Source organism: Typopeltis vanoorti, chromosome 11, assembly GCF_054136105.1.
Source record: "Typopeltis vanoorti isolate ZY-2024b chromosome 11, IOZ_Tvanoo_1.0, whole genome shotgun sequence".
NCBI lineage: Eukaryota > Metazoa > Arthropoda > Arachnida > Uropygi > Thelyphonidae > Typopeltis > Typopeltis vanoorti.
The window spans coordinates 28,799,239-28,822,361 of NC_143559.1; the positions used below are offsets into that span (position 1 = coordinate 28,799,239).

General features: G+C 37.5%; 1 protein-coding gene across 2 annotated transcripts in view; it reads right to left on the minus strand.

The window, feature by feature from the left end:
* LOC150101404 (uncharacterized) overlaps positions 1–23,123 on the minus strand; it is a 159,903-nt gene that overhangs the window by 18,393 nt on the left and 118,387 nt on the right. For both annotated transcript variants that reach the window (XM_090401035.1, XM_090401034.1), the window contains one exon: positions 13,119–13,238. In XM_090401035.1, coding sequence (XP_090257161.1) covers positions 13,119–13,238 — 120 coding nt within the window. The remainder of the gene's footprint in view (positions 1–13,118; positions 13,239–23,123) is intronic.

The window sequence follows — 23,123 nt, forward strand, 5'->3', positions numbered from 1 at the left end:
ACTATCTTAAGAAACACGTGAGGGAAGGGACTTTGGTAAAGGGAGTACTGGATCTAACAACAGACTAGAATTTCTTGAAATGAAGTGACTGTTGTGTCTTCAGCTGGTGGGAGTGATCATGCAGTTTCGACTTTTTTTATTCTTTGAATAAAAAAGGAATATACGTGGCACTAACTGTAAGGCAGGTGATTAATGCAGACAAAAAAAAGCAGCTTGAAGGAATGCCTTGGCAATGCTCAAGCTGCTTGTCATGAAAAATATGGTCAAGGAATCAACAGTGCATGCTAAGTAGTCAAAGACGTCTGAAAGCAGATATGCTGCACCTAACTGCATTCCCAGAATTAGGGTGGAAAATCACATGAATCACAGTAGTTAAATGGATGAATACTTTAAAGCAAGACATAGATAAAAAGAAAATATGGATCAGCAACTGAGAGAAAGATGATCATCGTGCATAGGAGTCACTGGAGGAGCTGATATAACAATAATAATAACAGATCAAAAGCCATGCATTACATGCTTCTTATGATCTTTTATCAGAAATACATAAGAAGAATCTTAAATACCTAGATACCAACAGCTTTCTAGTCTTGATGGTATTCTCCCATATACTTAAAAATTGTTGTGGAACTAGCATCCACCTTGTACCATCTCTAGTCTTTTACATTCAATCAGTATCTACATCACAGCATGGAAGTAATCTTATATTCAGCCAACTCAAAAAAAAAAAAAAAAAAAAAAAAAAAAAAAAAAAAAAAAGGAGATAAAAAAAGTGTACTGTCGAAACTCAGATGAAAGCCAACGATCAACTACACCATCTGCATGTTCACAATTCTGAACACATGTCACGAAAAGGTTTGCAGAAACTTGTGCTACTGCAAATTTTTTAAGTGACATATATTATTTAGTGACTGTTTTATGAGATATCTAGAAGCATGTTGTGGCTGTTGACCGTTCCAGAGCATTTGATCAGAACTCACATTCTGCTCAGCAAACTGCCATGGTTTTTTTGTCTACCTTCTATCCTACGTAACTGGGTAACCAGTTTTCTCTCTAATCAGTCACCAAGTCATAGTGGATGACTTTCTTTCTTCAGACTTGATTAGCAATGCAGGAGCATATCAGAGAAAAAACTTCCTCTCACTACACACTAACCATATATATACTTTTTCTGATGATACCACACTCCATTCCTCCACATTCCATTCAGTGCCTTTAATCTATTATTATTATTATTACTATTATTACTGGCAACTCCAGGGAGTCATTAGACTCATCGAGGGAGGCCCCAAATCATATTCATCACAACTATTTGACATTCATACAGTATCTATCATACCTCGCCTTAAACTCATTCACTGTCACAGCATCCACTACAGACTCAGGGAGTGCATTCCACTCATTCACTACTCTAAAAGTAAAGAACCCAGCTCTAACACCTTTACTAACCACACTTTTGCCCAGTTTCCATGGATGTCCCCTAGTCCTCCCACAACCAGCCCTGTTCTCAAAAATATCTTCTGAATTAATTTTATAGAAACCCTTCAGTAATTTGAATGTCTCAATCATATCTCCCCTCCTCCGCCTATCAACCAATTTTTGCAACCCACAAATCCTCAACCTGTTCTCATACGGTTCATTCCACAGACCTGCTATCATCTTGGTCACTCGCCTCTGGATCCTCTCCACCTCCTCCCCATCAAGAAGAAACCTAGGTGACCAAATCTGAGCACAGTAGTCTAGATGGGGTCTTATCAAGGCTCGATACAGAGGAACAATAACCTGCTTGTCTCTGCTTGTCAACGTATTCTTCAGCAACCAAGTGATTTGATGAGCTGATTTGGCCACTTTTGCAATGTGTCCCCTAAATTTCAATTCCTTATCTACCAACACTCCTAAATCTCGTGCCTCATCAATTTCCTGGAGCACGGTTCCACCAATGCAGTAAACTGCCGCCAATCTTTTCACCCCAAAATGCATAACCTTACATTTTGCCACATTAAACTGACATCCATTCTCCTTAGCCCAGACCTCCAATCTATCCAAATCATCCTGACGTCATCTGCATTCACTATTGCCCTACCCAACTTCGCATCATCCGCAAACAAATGAACTGTTCCTCTCAGATCCTTTCCTATATCATTTATGAACAAATTAAACAGCAGTGGGCCAAGAACAGATCCTTGTAGCACACCACTAGTCACAGGCCGTCTTGTGGACTCTACTCCTGAGTAAACTACTCTCTGATATCTCTCCGTCAACCACCCTCCTATCCATCTCACCAACCCTATGTCCATCCCCATATGCCCCAATTTACTGATTAGAATTCCATGTGGTATCCTGTCAAAGGCCTTGGCAAGGTCCAGTAGAATCACCGTAAACCCATTACCCTTATCGAGTTCAGCCGTCACTGTGTTATAATACGTGAGCAAGTTACTGAGGCATGACCTACCCTTCACAAAACCATGCTGTCCCCGATACAGTATCCCATTTTCTTCTATCCAATCTTGTATTTTCCTCTTGACTATTTTCTCTAAAACCTTGATAATGATTCCTGTTATGCTGATTGGCCGGTAATTTTCAACAGCAGCCTTGGAACCACCTTTGTGCAGTGGAACTATTTTACCCTCTTTCCACCCCCTTGGGACTGACCCAGTCCTGAGACTCAAATTAAACAAAATGGTCAAGGGCACTGACAATTCTTTGGCCGCTTCACGTACGACACGAGCTGGTATACCATCCAATCCCACAGATGTATTGACATTGAGGTTCTGTAATAGACTAGTTACCTCTACTTCATTCATCACAATTCCAGTATAAGCTGTTGGTTCTTCCTTCCTGCAAAGTCTCCACCTGGATGATATACTCTTGCAAAGTGCTCTCTCAGTAATTCCACAATATCGACTGATTCAGTTACCTCCCTACCCTCAGCATTTTTTAAGATCATTCTACCATGAGCATTTTTCCTTTTACTTGCAACATATTGAAAAAACTGTTTGGGATTCTATTTAGCCTGCGTGGCCAATTTCCTTTCGTAATCTGCTTTTGCTTTTCTTACCACCCTTGTTACCATCCTGGCCTGAGCTTTATACTGTTCCTGCGCCTGATGGTCACCCTTCTCCTTAAAATTCCTCCACAATTGTTTCTTTTTTTGCAGCTCAAGCTTAATAGTGTTATTCATCCATTTAACCCCTAATTGATTTATTATTCGGACTCTTGGTATACAGTCAACCATTGCCTCCTGCAAACAGTTTTTAACCACCTCCCATGCACTATCAACATCCAGCCCTTGCAGTTTTACATGCCATGGCATTGAGCCAAGCACACACCTAAGCTTGTCATACTTACCAGCCCGGTAATTCCACATGTACCCTGTCTTAATTGTAAATTCGACTCCTTTAGCCACCTCCTAAGTCATGACTTTATGGTCACTCTCACCAATTGGTGGCAACATGGTCATGTTCCTTACAGCCACATTCTCGGTTGCAATTACTAGGTCCAGCACTCTCTGCCCCCTGGTATTTTCCAATACATGTTGCCGTAGATAGTTGTCCCTTAATAACCGCATAAAATCCAATTCCTTCCTCCCATGTGCCCTCTCCTCTTTCCAGTCAATGTTACCATAATTGAAATCACCCATAATAATTACCCTCCTTCCACTCATTTCTTCTATTTGCTTATGCATACTATCCCCACCATCCACTCCATCACCCGGTCTATAGCAGCACCCAATTGTATATTTTGTTCTGCTGGATTGTATCTCACACCAAACAGCCTCAAATGCGCTTTTTTCCCCATCATGCAGTTCAACTTCTATACTCCTTGGCTGAAGATCATCAGCTATCATCAATAACACTCCTCCCCCTTTTTATTCATTCCTGAACACGCTATACCCGTCGCATTCAATCCCACTAGCTTTATCATCTTCTGTCAGCCATGTTTCACTAATACCGACAACCTCTGGCCTGGAAGTGCCAACCATGGCCAAAAACTCTTCCTTCTTGTTCCTAATACTCCTGGCATTAGTGTACATGAATCGCAGAAGCCCATTTGTCCCATCCTTACTTTGATGCCTTATACTAACTATCCCATTCTGATTTGTTGTCTGTCGTACTCGCTCGGGCATAATATACTCATTCATACACTTAACTGCCCCCCTAAAGTCAGCATATCTACTCCCCCCCTCTTAATAAATCTAGTTTCCCTGAGTCTGTACATCCACTTCCACATCATTCATCAACACTCTTTCAAGTCTCCGTACACCAACTTCATTCAAATGCAATCCATCCATCTTATATAAGTCCTTTCGCCCATCGAACTCATTCCACACATCCACAAATTCCACACCACTCTCCATGCATAACCCACGCATAAAGTCATTGGCAATTATGGCCCTCCTTCTAAACACTTCACTGTCATACCGCGGCAAGATACTCACCATCCTAACTCTCTCGCTCTTCTCTTTTGCTACCTCAAACAACTCCCTCACATCCTCTATCATTTCCATTTTGTCCTGTTTCAAATCATTCGTTCCTGCCACGATTATCATCTCTTTCACCCTCTGTTTTTGCAGTCGAATGTTTTTGTCTATAGTCTATAATTACTGTATAAACACAAATCTTCACAGATCATCCTGACATTCTTCAATAGTCAGGATGATCTAGTCATCATCATACTGAAACACAGTCATGCAATTCTTTCTTACAAAAAACAATAAATAAACAAAAGCAATCACAGTTCAGCTTCCTTTAGTTTTGATAATACCCAGATCACCAGACAGATAACATTTCTCTCCTCTTGGATGAATATTTACCTCTTGCTTTTCCTGGAACAAATATATCACATTAATATCTTCGTCAGATAAAAAATGTTAGCATCTTTTCTGCTAACATTAGAACACAGTTTTCAAATTTGGGTGAGTGAATCAAAACTCTTACAAACAATTCTTTATGATATCCAGAGGAGGATAATCACCTATCAATGATCCCTCTCTCACTGACTATCTGACTGAGAGATGGTCTGTTTCGGCCTATTTTTTCTACTTGTATTTTCTTTCATAGGCATTGTTTTCTATTGAAATAGCATTTTTCCTCCACTTTTCACTAATGCAGTTAAAACACAAGAATTGGCTACCCAACCTCTTTTACAATCCAACTGCAAACCCACCAAAGCTGCTTCTCCTGTTATTCATTCCATCTATCTGTATTTTCTGGAATAACTTTCCTCATAAACTGTTCTCCAACAGATGTAACTTCTTACTATTCAAGAAAAATGAATAGTTCCTTTGAGAGAAGGAACTCCATATCACCCTTCTTTCTCCTGTTTGTTAGTCTTCAGCCCAATGGCCATACAGATTATGTATACTTCATAATATGTATTTCACAAACCCAATGTCATCTTTAACAATCTTAGCATTGCAATTATTCTCTGAGCTATATTGATAATCTGTGCTATATAGCCCTTGAACTTCGACTTCTTATCTACTAAAACTCCAAGATCCTTAAGCCTGATCAGTTTCTTCTAGCATATAATAATCTCAATGTTAGTAAACGTAAAGGCACACACCAAAGTATGCGCCTTTACGTTTACTAACAGTGAAATGACAGCCATCTTCACATGCTCACAATAACAGCCTATTCAAATCATTCTGCAAGTACTGCATATCAGCCACATTCATGATTACCCTGCTGATCTTTGTATCATCAGTAAACAGCTGTATGTCGCCTGTCAAATCTTTCCCAATATCATTGAAAAAAAAGTCTGCTGCTATTTTAGATCAAATAAAATAACCTGTACATTTTTTAGCATTAGTTTTATGATCACTTCATAAGTTATTAACTTGTAAAAGAAAAACAAATTTGTAAACAATGGAATTAAAGTACTAATATTCAGTTATTAACTTTGACACTGATTATTAGTACTACAAACCAATTCCTTTTTTCTTTCCAGAATATGACTACTGACTTTTATGAAACTATCAACAAAGAATAACTACTACAAAAAATTAAAACCTAGCAACTCACAAAACATAAAAAAAAATAAAAAATAAATATATATATATACATATATATATTGAAACAGGATCATAAAACTTTTAAAACAGGAAAAGTAGGGGTGGCTGGTTGTTGAACTTGTTCGAATTACTGCTGAAGCATCTCATGCTGGGGTGCTTAAGAGTCAAAGCTGTATAACTGAGAGGAGACCTCCACATAGCCTTTAAAGGAATGCAGAGAACCGACCAGGGCTTCTGACCTAATGTCCAATCCTCACCTTCTCGTGGTGCACCCTGTTGGGTATCTGCTTGGATACTGAACGAACGAGGATGGGTTGGCAATTTGGGATTTAGCCGACCAAATTGTATTCTTATTGGTTAAAGCAAAATAAAAAATGATGGTACAACATGACAAAATTTCATGCCAGCTGAGGCATCGCCCGGTTAAACAAGGCCCCCGTTGTTTTCGCCAGGGAACCAGGACGAACAGCGAAAAGTCAGCTACTGGAACAAATCTGAAAACAAACCCCAAATCAACATCACCAGAGTTAAAGATCGGTACTATCAACATAAGAAGCCTGAATGGCAAAGAAATGGAGCTAACTGAGGAATTAGATAAGTACCAGATCAACATAATAGGGGTGACTAAAACAAAAAAGACCAAAACTGGTGAGATATTTCTGAGCAATAAATACAAAATGTTATATTCAGGCAATGACAATCAAGGAAAAGAAGGAGTAGCCATAGTATTCAACACAAAATACAAGGCTAATCTTCTTGAATGGCAGTCAGTCTCAAGTAGAGTAATGTGGTCAAATATGAGAATGGGAAACTGGACAATGAGACTTATTTGTGCCTATGGTCCCACAGAAGGTTCTACTAAGGTAGAAGTGGAGGAATTTTTTGAGGCTTTAGAGAAAGCAACTGACACAATGAAAAATGAAAAGCTGATCCTTGTTGGGGATCTAAATAGCAGAGTAGGAAATGATTTTGAGACATACAAAAATATTTTGGGAAAATTTGGAGAAAAGAGTAAAGCTAATAATAATGGCAAATATCTGTTGGATTTCTGCTCAGGACGTGGACTGGTTATTACTAACACCATGTTCCAACATAAAAATGTGCACAAATTCACATGGAGAGAAGAGGCAAGGAATAAGAAAAGTCTCATTGACTATGTTATTGTTGATAGTGATGTTTTCTCCCTGGTGCAGGACACCAGAGTGTACAGAGGATTTGAAATTGGAAGTGATCACCATTTAGTCTTGAACAGGATAAAATTGAATTTCACATTGAAAAGAATAACATGTAAGAAAGTTTTAAAGCGAATAAAAGTTGAGCAGCTCTCAGATGTGAACTGTAGACTAAAATACAGAAATATTATTGAAAAGAAAATGAAAGAGTTTGAGAACAGGAATCAAACCTTGGAGATTCAGTGGCAAACCCTGAAGAAAACATTGATTGATTCTGCCAGAGAGGCATGTGGTGAGGTTGTCTGTAAGGATAGAAAAATTAGAACTCCATGGTGGACATAGGAAGTTAAAGAAGCAGTGAAGGAAAAGAAGAAAGCATACCAAAAGTTCCTGTCAAATAAGTCAGCTTGTGCTCTTAGAGAATATAGAGACAAATGTAAGAATGCTAAACACTGTGTAAAACTAGCTAAATAAAAGTCATGGGAAGACTTTGGTAAGAATACAGAAAATAAATATCAAGAAGGTGGCAAAATATTCTGGAGGTTGTTGAAGAAGCTTAGGAATGGAGGAAAGAGTACTGTAAAAGGAATTAGAGATTATGAAGGTGACATGAAAACAGGAGAAAAAGATATCCTTGAAGTATGGAGTAATTACTTTGAAAAACTGCTAAATGAAACAAGCAGTGATGACAGCACAGTGGTAAAAAACACTGGCCAGGCATGTAGTCAGGAATACATATCCATACTTGAAGTAGAAAAAGCCATCAAAGGCTTGAAATGTGGAAAGGCAGCAGGAGTAGATGATATTCGACCAGAAATGCTGAAGTATGGTGGTATAAGAGTCTTACAGTGGCTGCACTGCATAGTTCAGAAAGCCTGGAGACAGAGCTACGAATTCCCGATGATTGGAGTAGAGCTCTCATAGTACCCATATATAAAAAGGGAAATAAAACTGCATGTGAGAATTACAGAGGTATTTCCCTACTGAGTGTTCCTGGCAAGATCTATGCAAATATACTTGAGAAACGGTTGAGAAGAATTGTAGAAGAAAAGCTTGGTGAAGAACAAGCTGGATTCAGGCCAAATAGGGGACGTCAGGATCAGCTGTTCACTTTACGACAAATAGTCGAGAAAGCATAGGAATATAACAAAGATCTGTATTTAAGTTTTGTCGATTTGGAAAAGGCATATGACAAAGTGCCAAGAGAGAAGCTATTCAATATGCTACAGTTACATGGTGTCAATGGGGCATTATACTTAGTCTTTATTTGAGTTGTAAGTCAGCAGTTAGAATTGAAGTAAGTACAGGAAGATGGTTTAATATTAAATCTGGTGTGAGAGAAGGATGTACATATCCCCTCTGTTATTCATTATCTATATGAACCACATTATGAAAGAAAATGGTATTAAACACGATATCAAAATTGGAGATGTTAATGTCAGCTCTTTGCTTTATGCGGATGATGTTATACTTCTAAATAAATCCGCTTCAAGTCTGCAAGATTCTCTGACTAAATTGAATAGCTGTTGTAATAGATATGGTATGAAGGTCAGCAATAAAAAGACAAAGACAATGAAAATAGGCAGAATCATTGAAAATGTCAACTGTGTTGTGAATGGAGAACCTGTGGAACAAGTAAAACATTTCAGCTATTTAGGCACGATTTTTTCTGAAGACGGTAAATTAAATAAGGAAATAGACAACAGAATCAGTAAAGCTGGTATGGTGGGAAGTCAGTTGAATAAATTCATATGGAATAAGAGAGAAATTAGTCGGAACACTAAATTAGCAGTATACAAGACAGTGTTCAAACCAGTTTTAACTTATGGATCTGTGAGCTGGGTCAGAAGTAAAACACTTGACCAAAGACTACAGACCACAGATATGAGAGTCCTGAGAAAGATTAGAGGCGTGAACAGATGGCATCAATGGCAATATCATATTAAAAACGAGGATATTATGAAAGAACTTGACATTGTCAGAATCCAGGAATGCATTAGCAGAGCTAATCTCAGGTGGTATGGTCACTTAAGCAGAATGGGCAGAAAGATTAGCAAAACAAGTGTTCTCTGCCAGGTTGGCAGGAAAATGACCCAGAGGAAGACCAAGATATAGGTGGATTGATACAGTACAAAATGCCTTAGATGATAGAAATATAAGATCTGATAATGTTGGAGTCTTGACAAGTAACAGACTGATTTGGAGGAAAATTGTAGATAGGAAATTAGTAATGATGTAATTTTTTTAATGTAGTACTATCATATCCTGTACACCCCTTGAGGGTACATGGCAGGAATTTGATGATGATGCATCTCATGCTATGAAGCCCGTATGCCTGTATCTTTAACTATAAGTTAACGCAGTAAACCGACAGAAATCTTTTGTAAGAGTTTCAGGGAGGAAAGGTTGTAGAAAATACAGTCCAGTATCACAACAGCAAAAGTAATAGTTTGTAAGAGAAAACTTACATTCATAAGTGTTTGCTACAGCAAAAGGTAAACTGGAAAGGCCAAGACAAACTGGAACAGTTTTTCATCAGATCTAGATAAAAACGTGCACTGGATTCCACTATAACCTTATAACTACTGAAGATTTGTGAAAATAGTCATTTCTACAGCCAAAAAACACATCCCTAAGTTAAAGGAAAACCAGCAAAGCACTTTATAATGACTTTCTGAATAGTGGGCGTGTGGATGTTGCAGATGATCTTATTGACAGCTTAAATGAGGCTAGAAAGAACAAATGGATTGAAACCATGGAAAGGCTGAACTTTAAACACTCAAGCAGGAAGGCATAGAGCCTCCTTAAAAAGTTGGGTGGTAATTCCCATCGCCCCAATGCAAAAGCTGCTGTTAGTGCCAACTGTATGGTCAATCGGATAGTGAATCTGTCCCTGTCCAGAGCTAAATCAGAAAAAAACTACACTAAAATAGTTCGAAAGGAATTGACCAGACTTAAAGAAAATTGTTCTGAAGCGAGCAATCTATCGAATCCATTAAAGAACTTCTAGCTGCACTCCAGGGAGTGAAAACTGGTAAAGTGAATGGATTTGATAATATTCACCCTGAGTTTTTAAAAAACTCTGGACCAAATACAGTGGAATGGCTGACAAAATTCTTTTCTAATATTCTACAGAGTGGTAGATTACCAGCAGAATTAAAAAAATCAAAGATAATAGCCATTTTGAAACCTGGAAAGCCTGCTGATAAACCTGAAAGCTATAGACCTATAGCACTGCTCAGTGTCTGTCTGAAAAATGAATGGTTCAGGCTGGTTTCAGGCCTGGGCACAACTGTGAAGATCAAGGTTTGGCCCTAACGACACATATAGAATATGGTTTCAAAAAATGCCTTAAAACTGGTGCAGTCTTTATAGATTTGATGGCTGCATATGACACCGTATGGAGGAACGGAATAATCTACAAGCTCCTTAAAATACTGAAATGTAAAAAAATGACCCATCTAATCAACACTATTCTACCTAATAGAACAATACAGGTAGTTTCTAGATGATGATATGAGCAAGCCATTGGCTATTGGTATGATGATGATATGAGCAAGCATATTGGCTACCAGTTCTGAGCCACAAACAACCGCCACGACTACGACACCAAGACAACCTTATTCGTGAATATAACAAAATTGCCAGAAGCCACTGCTTCCTATACACTGATATTGACAACTTTACATTGCAGATGTTTAAGCCAAGACACCTGCCTATTATAACGGCACAACAACTTGCCACTGAGGGCTATGATACAACAATAGCATGGCAGACGGAATGGACTGCCAAAGCAGTGGTAATCTGGCAGACTGTCTTTAACCAAATCAGCCCTCCAACAGGGTTCAACCTACCTTGAAAAATATGGACCTCCCTAAACAGGGTTTGCATCAACCATGGTAGGTGCAGAGCTTCCTTATTTACTTGGGGAATAAGACCAAACTCATCTTGTGACTGTGGTGAGGATAACCAAACTATACAACTTATCACATCTGACTGTCCTCACAGAGCCTTCATGGAACCAGTATCTGACTTTATAATAGTTTCCACTGATGCTGTTGACTGGTTGTTGAACTTAGACATTCAATTTTAATTTTATGCTTATTTGTATATTTTTATATGCATATACTAAGGTATGATGGAGATGATTCATAGTAGAGGTTCAGTGTAGTGGTTGAGACAGTTGTAGGTGTCCTCCTGCGATGAGTCTTCGGACTCCTTGGAGGAGTCACGAATAATAATAATAATAATATACTACAGTGTCACTTCACACTATTGTATTCTTTTATGTTTTGTTGTCTTGTATGTGATTTTTTTTTGTGTGTGTGTGTGTGTGTGTGTGTGTGTGTGTGGTAGCATATGCATGTATTCTTCTTAGCCAAATGCTAAATAAATAAATAACAGCAAAAGGTGACTGAAGAAGCATTATGAACTTTTCTTTATTGATTTACCTGGTTGAGCAGAAGCATAACTATTTTGCAACCTACAGGTTACAATCCCACTTTTGTGGATCAGAAGAAAAAAGTTACTTTGTTCACTATAATAAGATGCAAGAAATCATATTCTTGGTTTAATCCTTTATTCGAATACCATAGTCTCCCCCCCTTATCTACAGGGGGGATACGTTCCAAGACACTCTGTGGATTCCTGAAACCCCAGATAGTATTCAATCTTATATATATACTGTGTTTTTTTCCCATACATTCATAGCCATGATAAAGTTTAATTTATAAATTAGGCACAGTAAGAGATTAACAACAATAACTAATAACAAAATAGAACAATTATAACAATATACTATAATAAAAGCTATCTGAATGTGAATGGAATCTTAGCAACCTCAGCATACATTTTTTTTATTATTTATTTATTCATTTTATGAAGTCAAGATCTTTCACCTTTTTCACTTAAAATAAGCACTTTATGGCTACTCTTTGGCATATCCAAATTGCCAGCATTACTACTCTTGTGCTTTGGGGGACGTTAAGTAAAATAAGGGTTACTTGAACATAAGAACTGCAATAGTTGATTTGATAACCGAGAACTACTCAGAACGGCACCTAATTTAAAACTTATGAATTGTCTATTATTAAAAGAAAGAGCCATGCAGCTTCATTTTGGCGATGTAAAATTACATAGGCAAAGTGAATATTAGATCCAACATTATTTCAAAGACAAATGTTTGTAGAAACTATGAAAGTTTCGTAAGTCAAACTGAGAGCAAACCTGCAGATAAGGGGAGGAGGTGGACTACGGTATAAGCCAACAAAGTCTGCTCATGAAGTATCTTCAAGACTGGGCTACTTGTACATAGAGGTTAATGACTTCACATCAACTGCCTTGGTATCTATTCAATAATGCAAAGCACTCATCCTTAAGTGTGTGTGTATGTGTGTATAATGCTAAGCATTATGAGAAGGACCACTACCTAGACCAGTTTTGATCTTTATTGAGCTCTCATCAGTGAAAGTCATTATTCTGAACAATATCTTGTTCACTGTAACAAACTAGTTTAAGAGTCTTGACTACTGATCGCAGCCTCTGATAGATGGGATTCATTCATTCATTCATTCACACACGCGCGCAAGCGTAAAATTACAGTGGATTCTCACAATAGCAAACTCAGACACTGTAGTCAGGACTTTAACTAGCCTACTTGGTTGGCTGAGTGGTTAGTGTATCCACTCTCCATCTAACAGGCTGTGGGTTCGAATCCTGCTATGTACATGGATGCTTGTGATTATCGTTAGGTGGAATATGAAGTTCATCGTCCCATGTGAGACCACCATGCATTTATCATAACACATATTTATCTAAAAAATAATTACATAAATTTTGCATTTTCCTGTATTACATAACATATAACATACTGTGCTTGTTTTTAAATGAATCTAAGATTTTTCCTTAAAAATTAAGCATTGACACTGACTTACTCTCATCAGATACAACTGACTGATCTTTATTTTTCCATACAGTTGGAGGAGATGTGTATACAATTTCTTTAGGTAATGAGTGATAAGGATTTCCCTGTAATTCTTTACCAGGAAAGTTATCTATATTAAAAAAAAAAAATACAATTAAAAATATAAACATTATAGGATTCCTCAAATATTAACAGTAAATATTTAACTTTATATATATGCTCATCCACTCTCATGTGGCAAGTAGATTTTGCTAGCTGGAAAGTAGCTTCAAACTGAATGAAACCTTTTTTTTTTCATTGAATAAAAAATATCCTAACTTCTTAAAATCACAGTATAGCACCATTAATGATTTTATGGAACCTACTGACTTACCGGGTTGTATTATTAATTAAATAGGGGAGGGGAGGTCCTTGGGTCAGTACATTTTTTGCATGGCAAATACAGCTTAGCATAATTTGTTGAGTCCATGCATTCATGTGTGTAAATTAACTAATCTTTCTGTCCAAGTGGTAAATGAGCAGTAAAATTATAACTGAACAAAATAAGAAGGCAAAGTATCCACCACTTGGGAAGAAAACTATAGACAAGTCCTGTCTTCTCTTGTTTCCATCCAGGAAGGTCAGATATTATGTATTGCCATATGTTTCTGTCTTTGAATATTCTGTCATCTTCCTTTCTTTTGCTTTCTCCTAATTCTTCCCTCTAATATATCTTTTCAAAGACTTTTATGCCTCACAATATGACTCATATATGATATTTTTATTTGATGCATGTGCTTTATTAGTTCCATTTTAGTACCCATCATCTCCAAAACTTTTGGATATATGGTATCTTCAGTGTTCTGTATATTCACATCTTAAAACATCAAGCCACTTATATCTTCCTTGTTTACTGTACATGTTTCTGCTCGACAGTGAAAAGGTAGATCAAATGAAGCATTTAATCATTCTTAATCTAGTATTTTTGCTTATTTCTCTTGATTTTAGTATGTTTTTCATTCTGCTGAAAGGATGATTTTGCAATCTCTATCATATTTTTCATCTTCTGTAATTAAATGTCTTAAATAAGTATAACAATTAACTTGCTGTACAAAAAAATGGGGGTACATCATGAAAGAACTACAAAATCTTGTTTCCCTGGTGCAAAAATTCATAATATTAGTAATGCTGTTAGAATGCAAAAAAGTGAAGGTGAAAGAATTGATTGTTTTGGCTGGAACATGACCTGAGAGGTGAAGTACTGTATGAGGGAGAATGTGAGAGTTATTGGAAGAAGCAAAAAAGAAGAGCGAGAAATGAAGTTTCAGAGTCTGCTGCCATGCTATGATAGAGGCAAACTGAGAAGGAGGGCAATGATAGCTAATGAATCAGTATGTAGCTTGTGCACAAGGAATGATGTACAGTCTGTGGACCTATGGCCTGAGTTTGATGGATGGAAAGATTTGTGCAATGCTGATATCTTCAATGTTCTTCTCATCATGATCATCATCATCAAATTCCTGCCATGTACCCTCAAGGGGTGTACAGGATATGACAGTACTATATGAAAAAATTACATCATTACTAACTTCCTATCTACAATTTTCCTCCAAATCAGTCTGTTACTTGTCAAGACTCCAACATTATCAGATCTTATATTTCTATCGTCTAAGGCACTTTGTACCGTATCAATCCACCTATATCTTGGTCTTCCTCTGGGTCATTTTCCTGCCAACCTGGCAGAGAACATTTGTTTTGCTAATCTTTCCTCTCCCATTCTATTTAAGTGACCATACCATCTGAGATTAGCTCTGCTAACGCATTCCTGGATGCTGACAATGTCAAGTTCTTTCCTAATATCCTCATTTTTAATATGATATTGCCATTGATGCCATCTGTTCACGCCTCTAATCTTTCTCAGGATTCTCATATCTGCGGTCTCTAGTCTTTGGTCAAGTGTTTTACTTCTGACCCAGCTCTCAGATCCATAAGTTAAAATTGGTTTGAACACAGTCTTGTATACAGCTAATTAGTGTTCCGACTAATTTCTTTCTTATTCCATATGAATTTATTCAATTGACTTCCCACCATACCAGCTTTGCTGATTCTGTTGTCTATTTCTATATTTAGTTTACCATCTTCAGTAAAAATTGTGCCTAAGTAGCTGAAATGTTTTACTTGTTCCACAGGTTCTCCATTCACAACACAGTTGACATTTTCAATGATTCTGCCTATTTTCATTGTCTTTGTCTTTTTATTGCTGACCTTCATACCATATCTATTACAACAGCTATTCAATTTAGTCAGAGAATCTTGCAGACTTGTAGCGGATTTATTTAGAAGTATAACATCATCCGCATAAAGCAAAGAGCTGACATTAACATCTCCAATTTTGATATCAGGTTTAATACCACATTCCTTCATAATGTGATCCATATAGATAATGAATAACAGAGGGGATAATGTACATCCATGTCTCACACCAGATTTAACATTAAACAGCATCTTCCTGTACTTCCTTCAATTCTAATTGCTGACTCACAACTCAAATAAAGACTAAGTATTGCTTGATATAATGCCCCATTGACACCATATAACTGCAGCGTATTGAATAGCTTCTCTCTTGGCACCTTGTCATATGCCTTTTCCAAATCGACAAAACTTAAATACAGATCTTTGTTATATTCCCATGCTTTCTCGACTATTTGTCGTAAAGTGAAGATCTGATCCTGACAGCCTCTATTTGGCCTGAATCCAGCTTGTTCTTCACCAAGCTTTTCTTCCACAATTCTTCTCAACCGTTTCTCAAGTATACTTGCATAGATCTTGCCAGGAACACTCAGTAGGGAAATACCTCTGTAATTCTCACATTCAGTTTTATTTCCCTTTTTATATATGAGTACTATGAGAGCTCTACTCCAATCATCGGGAATTCGTCCCTCTGTCCAGGCTTTCTGAACTATGCAGTGCAGCCACTGTAAGACTTTTATACCACCATACTTCAGCATTTCTGGTCGAATATCATCTACTCCTGCTGCCTTTCCACATTTCATGCCTTTGATGGCTTTTTCTACTTCAAGTATGGATATGTATTCCTGACTGCATGCCTGGTCAGTGTTTTTTATCACTGTGCTGTCATCACTGCTTGTTTCATTTAGCAGTTTTTCAAAGTAATTACTCCATACTTCAAGGATATCTTTTTCTCCTGTTTTCATTTCACCTTTATCATCTCTAATTCCTTTTACAGCACTCTTTCCTCCATTCCTAAGCTTCTTCAACAACCTCCAGAATATTTTGCCACCTTCTTGATATTTATTTTCTATATTCTTGCCAAAGTCCTCCCATGACTTTTGTTTAGCTAGTTTTACACACTGTTTAGCTTTCTTACATTTGTGTCTGTATTCTGTAAGAGTAAAAGCTGACTTATTTGCCAGGAACTTTTGATATGCTTTCTTCTTTTCTTTCACTGCCTCTTTAACTTCCTGTGTCCACCAGGGAGTTCTGATTTTTTTATCCTTGCACACAACCTCACCACATGCCTCTCTGGCAGAATCAATCAATGTTTTCTTCAGAGTTTGCCATTGAATCTCCAAGGTTTGATTCCTGTTCTCAAACTCTTTCATTTTTTCTTCAATAATCTTTGTGTATTTTATTAGTCTACAGTTCACATCTGAGAGCTGCCCAACTTTTATCCGCTTTAAAACTTTCTTACATGTTATTCTTTTCAATATGAAATTCAATTTTATCCTGCTCAAGACTAAATAGTGATCACTTCCAATTTCAAATCCTCTGTACACTCTGGTGTCCTGCACCAGGGAGAAAACATCACTATCAACAATAACATAGTCAATGAGACTTTTCTTATTCCTAGCCTCTTCTCTCCATGTGAATTTGTGCACATTTTTATGTTGGAACATGGTGTTAGTAATAACCAGTCCATGTCCTGAGCAGAAATCCAACAGATATTTGCCATTATTATTAGCTTTGCTCTTTTCTCCAAATTTTCCCAAAATATTTTTGTATGTCTCACAATCATTTCCTACGCTACTATTTAGATCCCCAACTAGGACCAACTTTTCCTTTTTCATTGTGTCAGTTGCTTTTTCTAAAGCCTCAAAAAATTCCTCCACTTCTACCTTAGTAGAACCTTTTGTGGGACCATAGGCACAAATAAGTCTCATTGTCCAGTTCCCCATTCTCATATTTGCCCACATTACTCTACTCAATGTTCTTCTGTATATTCACATCTTAAAACATCAATCTGCCTATATCTTCCTTGTTTACTGTACATTGTTGTGTCCTGAAAGGGCTAAGATATGTTTAATGTAAATTATTCAGGTCACAACCTCAATACAATTCAGGCAGAGAATATGGAACATTGGCAATAGGACAAGTGCAAGCTGTTTACAAGTACAAAACACTTAAAATTTAGAAATTTCATGAATTTGTATAATAAGCTTTTATATTTTATATATAATATGTATTAAGCGTGAACCAGTTATAGATATCCATGTAAGCTGGCAAATCCATTTGAAAAAGCCAGTCTCTAGTACTAAATTAGCAAAGCCTATGAGTCAGTGTTCAAGGGTCACTTTTGCCATCCTGCATTGTGGAAAAGAAGAAAGGGAGAGAAGTATTGGAAAAGGAAACCTAAGCATCTTCCAAGAAAGGAGGGGAGACACACGTGCGAAAATAAATAGAGGGAGCTAAGGTGATCGACGTTAGCACATGTGACAGCGTTGGCGCGAATCGCGAAGTTCGAGATTTGCCGAGAGAAAAGAGTTAAACAAAAAGGCCTTGCAAGCACAATTCCAGATCTTTTTTTTTTTTGGATTCCTAGTTCCTGATCTCTCGGAGAGCGGTCGAGCTTGTCGTCGTCGGGGGAAGTTCCTGGCTTATCGCGGAAGGCATTTGGATCGTCTGTCGTAGTGTTGGTATTGTGCCAAGCTATATCCGTGCACTGGATAGCTGAGCGATGTCGTGCAACAGACAAACCAAATTGATGCCGTTCCAATCAAGGCGATGTCACCTTGCCAACCCCGGTCTCTCGCGGAGATTCTACTCGCACAGATCTTCGGAAGATATCCTCTAAAGCGACTACATTGAAGGCCTTGATGACCAGACAAGGCAGGAACAAGTCTTAAGAATTCAAGGACAGACATGGTAATGTAGACTTTTGAAATACTAATTCCAGTTATAGAAGAGTGTGAATTCCTTGTGAGGACATTTATATTGGACTGAACTTAAGGAACTGTAAGAGTAGCCTACAACTAGGCATAGGTCCGAAGCACTGTTAAGATTTGTTAGCCCACGAGGCCAAGTAGATATCTGATTTTGTTAAACTCATCATCATCAAATTCCTGCCATGTACCCTCAAGGGGTGTACAGGATATGACAGTACTACATGAAAAAATTACATCATTACTAACTTCCTATCTACAATTTTCCTCCAAATCAGTCTGTTACATGTCAAGACTCCAACATTATCAGATCTTATATTTCTATCGTCTAAGGCACTTTGTACCGTATCAATCCACCTATATCTTGGTCTTCCTCTGGGTCGTTTTCCTGCCAACCTGGCAGAGAACACTTGTTTTGCTAATCTTTCCTCTCCCATTCTATTTAAGTGACCATACCACCTGAGATTAGCTCTGCTAACGCATTCCTGGATGCTGATAATGTCAAGTTCTTTCCTAATATCCTCATTTTTAATATGATATTGCCATTGATGCCATCTGTTCACGCCTCTAATCTTTCTCAGGACTCTCATATCTGCGGTCTCTAGTCTTTGGTCAAGTGTTTTACTTCTGACCCATCTCTCAGATCCATAAGTTAAAATTGGTTTGAACACAGTCTTGTATACAGCTAATTTAGTGTTCCGACTAATTTCTTTCTTATTCCATATGAATTTATTCAATTGACTTCCCACGATACCAGCTTTGCTGATTCTGTTGTCTATTTCTATATTTAGTTTACCATCTTCAGTAAAAATTGTGCCTAAGTAGCTGAAATGCTTTACTTGTTCCACAGGTTCTCCATTCACAACACAGTTGACATTTTCAATGATTCTGCCTATTTTCATTGTCTTTGTCTTTTTATTGCTGACCTTCATACCATATCTATTACAACAGCTATTCAATTTAGTCAGAGAATCGTGCAGACTTCTAGCAGATTTATTTAGAAGTGTAACATCATCCACATAAAGCAAAGAGCTGACATTAACATCTCCAATTTTGATATCAGGTTTAATACCACATTCCTTCATAATGTGATCCATATAGATAATGAATAACAGAGGGGATAATGTAGATCCTTGTCTTACACCAGATTTAACATTAAACCATCTTCCTGTACTTCCTTCAATTCTAACTGCTGACTCACAACTCAAATAAAACTAAGTATTGCTTGATATAATGCCCCATTGACACCATATAACTGCAGCGTATTGAATAGCTTCTCTCTTGGCACCTTGTCATATGCCTTTTCCAATTCGACAAAACTTAAATACAGATCTTTGTTATATTCCCATGCTTTCTCGACTATTTGTAGTAAAGTGAAGATCTGATCCTGACAGCCTCTATTTGGCCTGAATCCAGATTGTCCTTCACCAAGATTTTCTTCCACAATTCTTCTCATCCGTTTCTCAAGTATACTTGCATAGATTTTGCCAGGAACACTCAGTAGAGAAATACCTCTGTAATTCTCACATTCAGTTTTATTTCCTTTTTTATATATGGGTACTACGAGAGCTCTACTCCAATCATCAGGAATTCGTCCCTCTGTCCAGGCTTTCTGAACTATGCAGTGTAGCCACTTTAAGACTCTTATACCACCATACTTCAGTATTTTTGTTCTAATATCATCTACTCCTGCTGCCTTTCCACATTTCAAGCTTTTGATGGCTTTTTCTACTTCAAGTATGGATATGTATTCCTGACTGCATGCCTGGTCAGTGTTTTTTATCACTGTGCTGTCATCACTGCTTGTTTCATTTAGCAGTTTTTCAAAGTAATTACTCCATACTTCAAGGATATCTTTTTCTCCCATTTTCATGTCACCTTTTTTATCATCTCTAACTCCTTTTACAGCACTCTTTCCTCCATTCCTAAGCTTCTTCAACAACCTCCAGAATATTTTGCCACCTTCTTGATATTTATTTTCTATATTCTTGCCAAAGTCCTCCCATGACTTTTGTTTAGCTAGTTTTACACACTGTTTAGCTTTCTTACATTTGTGTCTGTATTCTGTAAGAGTAAAAGCTTACTTATTTGCCAGGAACTTTTGATATGCTTTCTTCTTTTCCTTCACTGCCTCTTTAACTTCCTGTGTCCACTAGGGAGTTCTGATTTTTTTATCCTTGCACACAACCTCACCACATGCCTCTCTGGCAGAATCAATCAATGTTTCCTTCAGAGTTTGCCACTGAATCTCCAAGGTTTGATTCCTGTTCTCAAACTCTTTCATTTTCTTTTCAATAATATTTCTGTATTTTAGTCTACAGTTCAATCTGAGAGCTGCTCAACTTTTATTTTGCTTTAAAACTTTCTTACATGTTATTCTTTTCAATATGAAATTCAATTTTATCCTGCTCAAGACTAAATAGGGATCACTTCCAATTTCAAATCCTCTGTACACTCTGGTGTCCTGCACCAGGGAGAAAACATCACTATCAACAATAACATAGTCAATGAGACTTTTCTTATTCCTAGCCTCTTCTCTCCATGTGAATTTGTGCACATTTTTATGTTGGAACATGGTGTTAGTAATAACCAGTGCATGTCCTGAGCAGAAATCCAACAGATATTTGCCATTATTATTAGCTTTGCTCTTTTCTCCAAATTTTCCCAAAATATTTTTGTATGTCTCACAATCATTTCCTACTCTACTATTTAGATCCCCAACAAGGACGAACTTTTCCTTTTTCATTGTGTCAGTTGCTTTTTCTAAAGCCTCAAAAAATTCCTCCACTTCTACCTTAGTAGAACCTTCTGTGGGACCATAGGCACAAATAAGTCTCATTGTCCAGTTCCCCATTCTCATATTTGCCCACATTACTCTACTTGAGATTGACTGCCATTCAAGAAGATTAGCCTCGTATTTTGTGTTGAACACTATGGCTACTCCTTTTCCTTGATTGTCATTGCCTGAATATAACATTTTGTATTTATTGCTCAGAATGATCTCACCAGTTTTGGTCTTTTTTGTTTCAGTCACCCCTATTATGTCGATCTGGTACTTATCTAATTCCTCAGCTAGCTCCATTTCTTTGCCATTCAGGCTTCTTACGTTGATAGTACCGATCTTTAACTCTGGTGATGTTGAGTTGGGGTTTGTTTTCAGATTTGTTCCAGTAGCTGACTTTTCGCTGTTCGTCCTGGTTCCCTGGCGAAAACAACGGGGGCCTTGTTTAACCGGGCAACGTCCCAGCCGGCATGAAATTTTGTCATGTTGTACCATCATTTTTTATTTTGGTTTAACCAATAAGAATACAATTTGGTCGGCTAAATCCCAAATTGCCAGCCCATCCTCGTTCGTTCAGTATCAAAGTAGATACCCAACAAGGTGCACCACGAGAAGGTGAGGATTGGACATTAGGTCAGAAGCCCTGGTCGGTTCTCCGCATTCCTTTAAAGGCTATGTGGAGGTCTCCTCTCAGTTATACAGCTTTGACCCTTAAGCACCCGTTTTGTTAAACGTAATGTGTAAATTGTGCTATTGTGTTAACTGATGGCCACGTGTATCAGAATGGCATAATGATGACCTATGAATTTTATACTTTATGATTGTATTAGTGTTATTTGCAATTTAGTATGTGTGATTAGTACACATTAATTAGAGCCTTTGAACTAAATTGAGTGCTACCATATTAACCTGCTTAAATCGTATTATTGTGTATCATCTTGAAGATCATTAAATTGTTTCATTCATGTACTTGCCTGATCTGCTTATGTTATATGAATTCAAAACTACCGCTCATAAAATCATCAACGAACTAAGCGGGATAAACCGCTGAGTATAAATATATTAAGCGAGTCACGACTGTGAGATAGAAATAAGCAAGCAGAGGAATAAGATTAATCTTGATCAAATTATCATTATCTCTCTGAAGGGGTCGCCCTGAGCAAGAATCTTTTCTATCCTAGGTATTAGCTGGCGCAGCAAAAGAAATAAATGTGTTAATACTTATAGGGTGAACTCCATCAGGTTGTAGTGTGATAAATTGACGTTTAGAGCATAGAAAGGCCAATAAGACTACAGAGATCATAAGAAATACATTAATTTGATAAGAGACAAAAAGAGTTACGTACATGTGTGAGAGAGAAAGGAAAAATAAGTAAAGATTAGTGGTGAGCTATAAGGAAACATTATAACAAAAGGTGCAAACGATAGGATAAAAGAAAGATATAAAGCAATAGAAGTTAATCTAAACGATTAGAGTATAAACCATTAATAACAACATGTTTCTGCTCGATAGTGAAATGCACTTAAATGAATCTGAAATTAGGTGCCTACAGAGAGTTTTGTTCACTAAGAGGGTGGAAGCATAAATTCAAGAACTAAAGAAATTATGGTGGATGCAAACAAGTGTGTGAAGACACTGATGAAGTGAATGAGTGTGAATAAATAAAAAATGCAGAATCTACTATGGCAAGATGTCTGAGACAAGTAGGCCCATATGCCCAAAGGCCTGTAGTCTGCATCCCCTTTATCCACAGCTCATTGCAGAGCACATTTTCAGTGGTGTTGCATCCATAAAAAATTGGAAACGACACCAATGGGATAATGTACTCTTTAAAGATGACAGTCGTTTTAGTCTTTCCTCCGATTTTGGATGACACTTGATCTGAAGTGGTATTGCTTACCACCAAGAGAATGTTCTTGAAAGGATAGATATAGCAGTGCTGGGGTCATGGTGTGGGCAGGCATTATGCTTAATGGGTACACTGATCTTCAAGTGCTGGAAAAAAAGGACAATGACTGGTGAATGATATTACAACAAAATTCTTCAACATCATGTTTGATTGTTCTGTGGTGC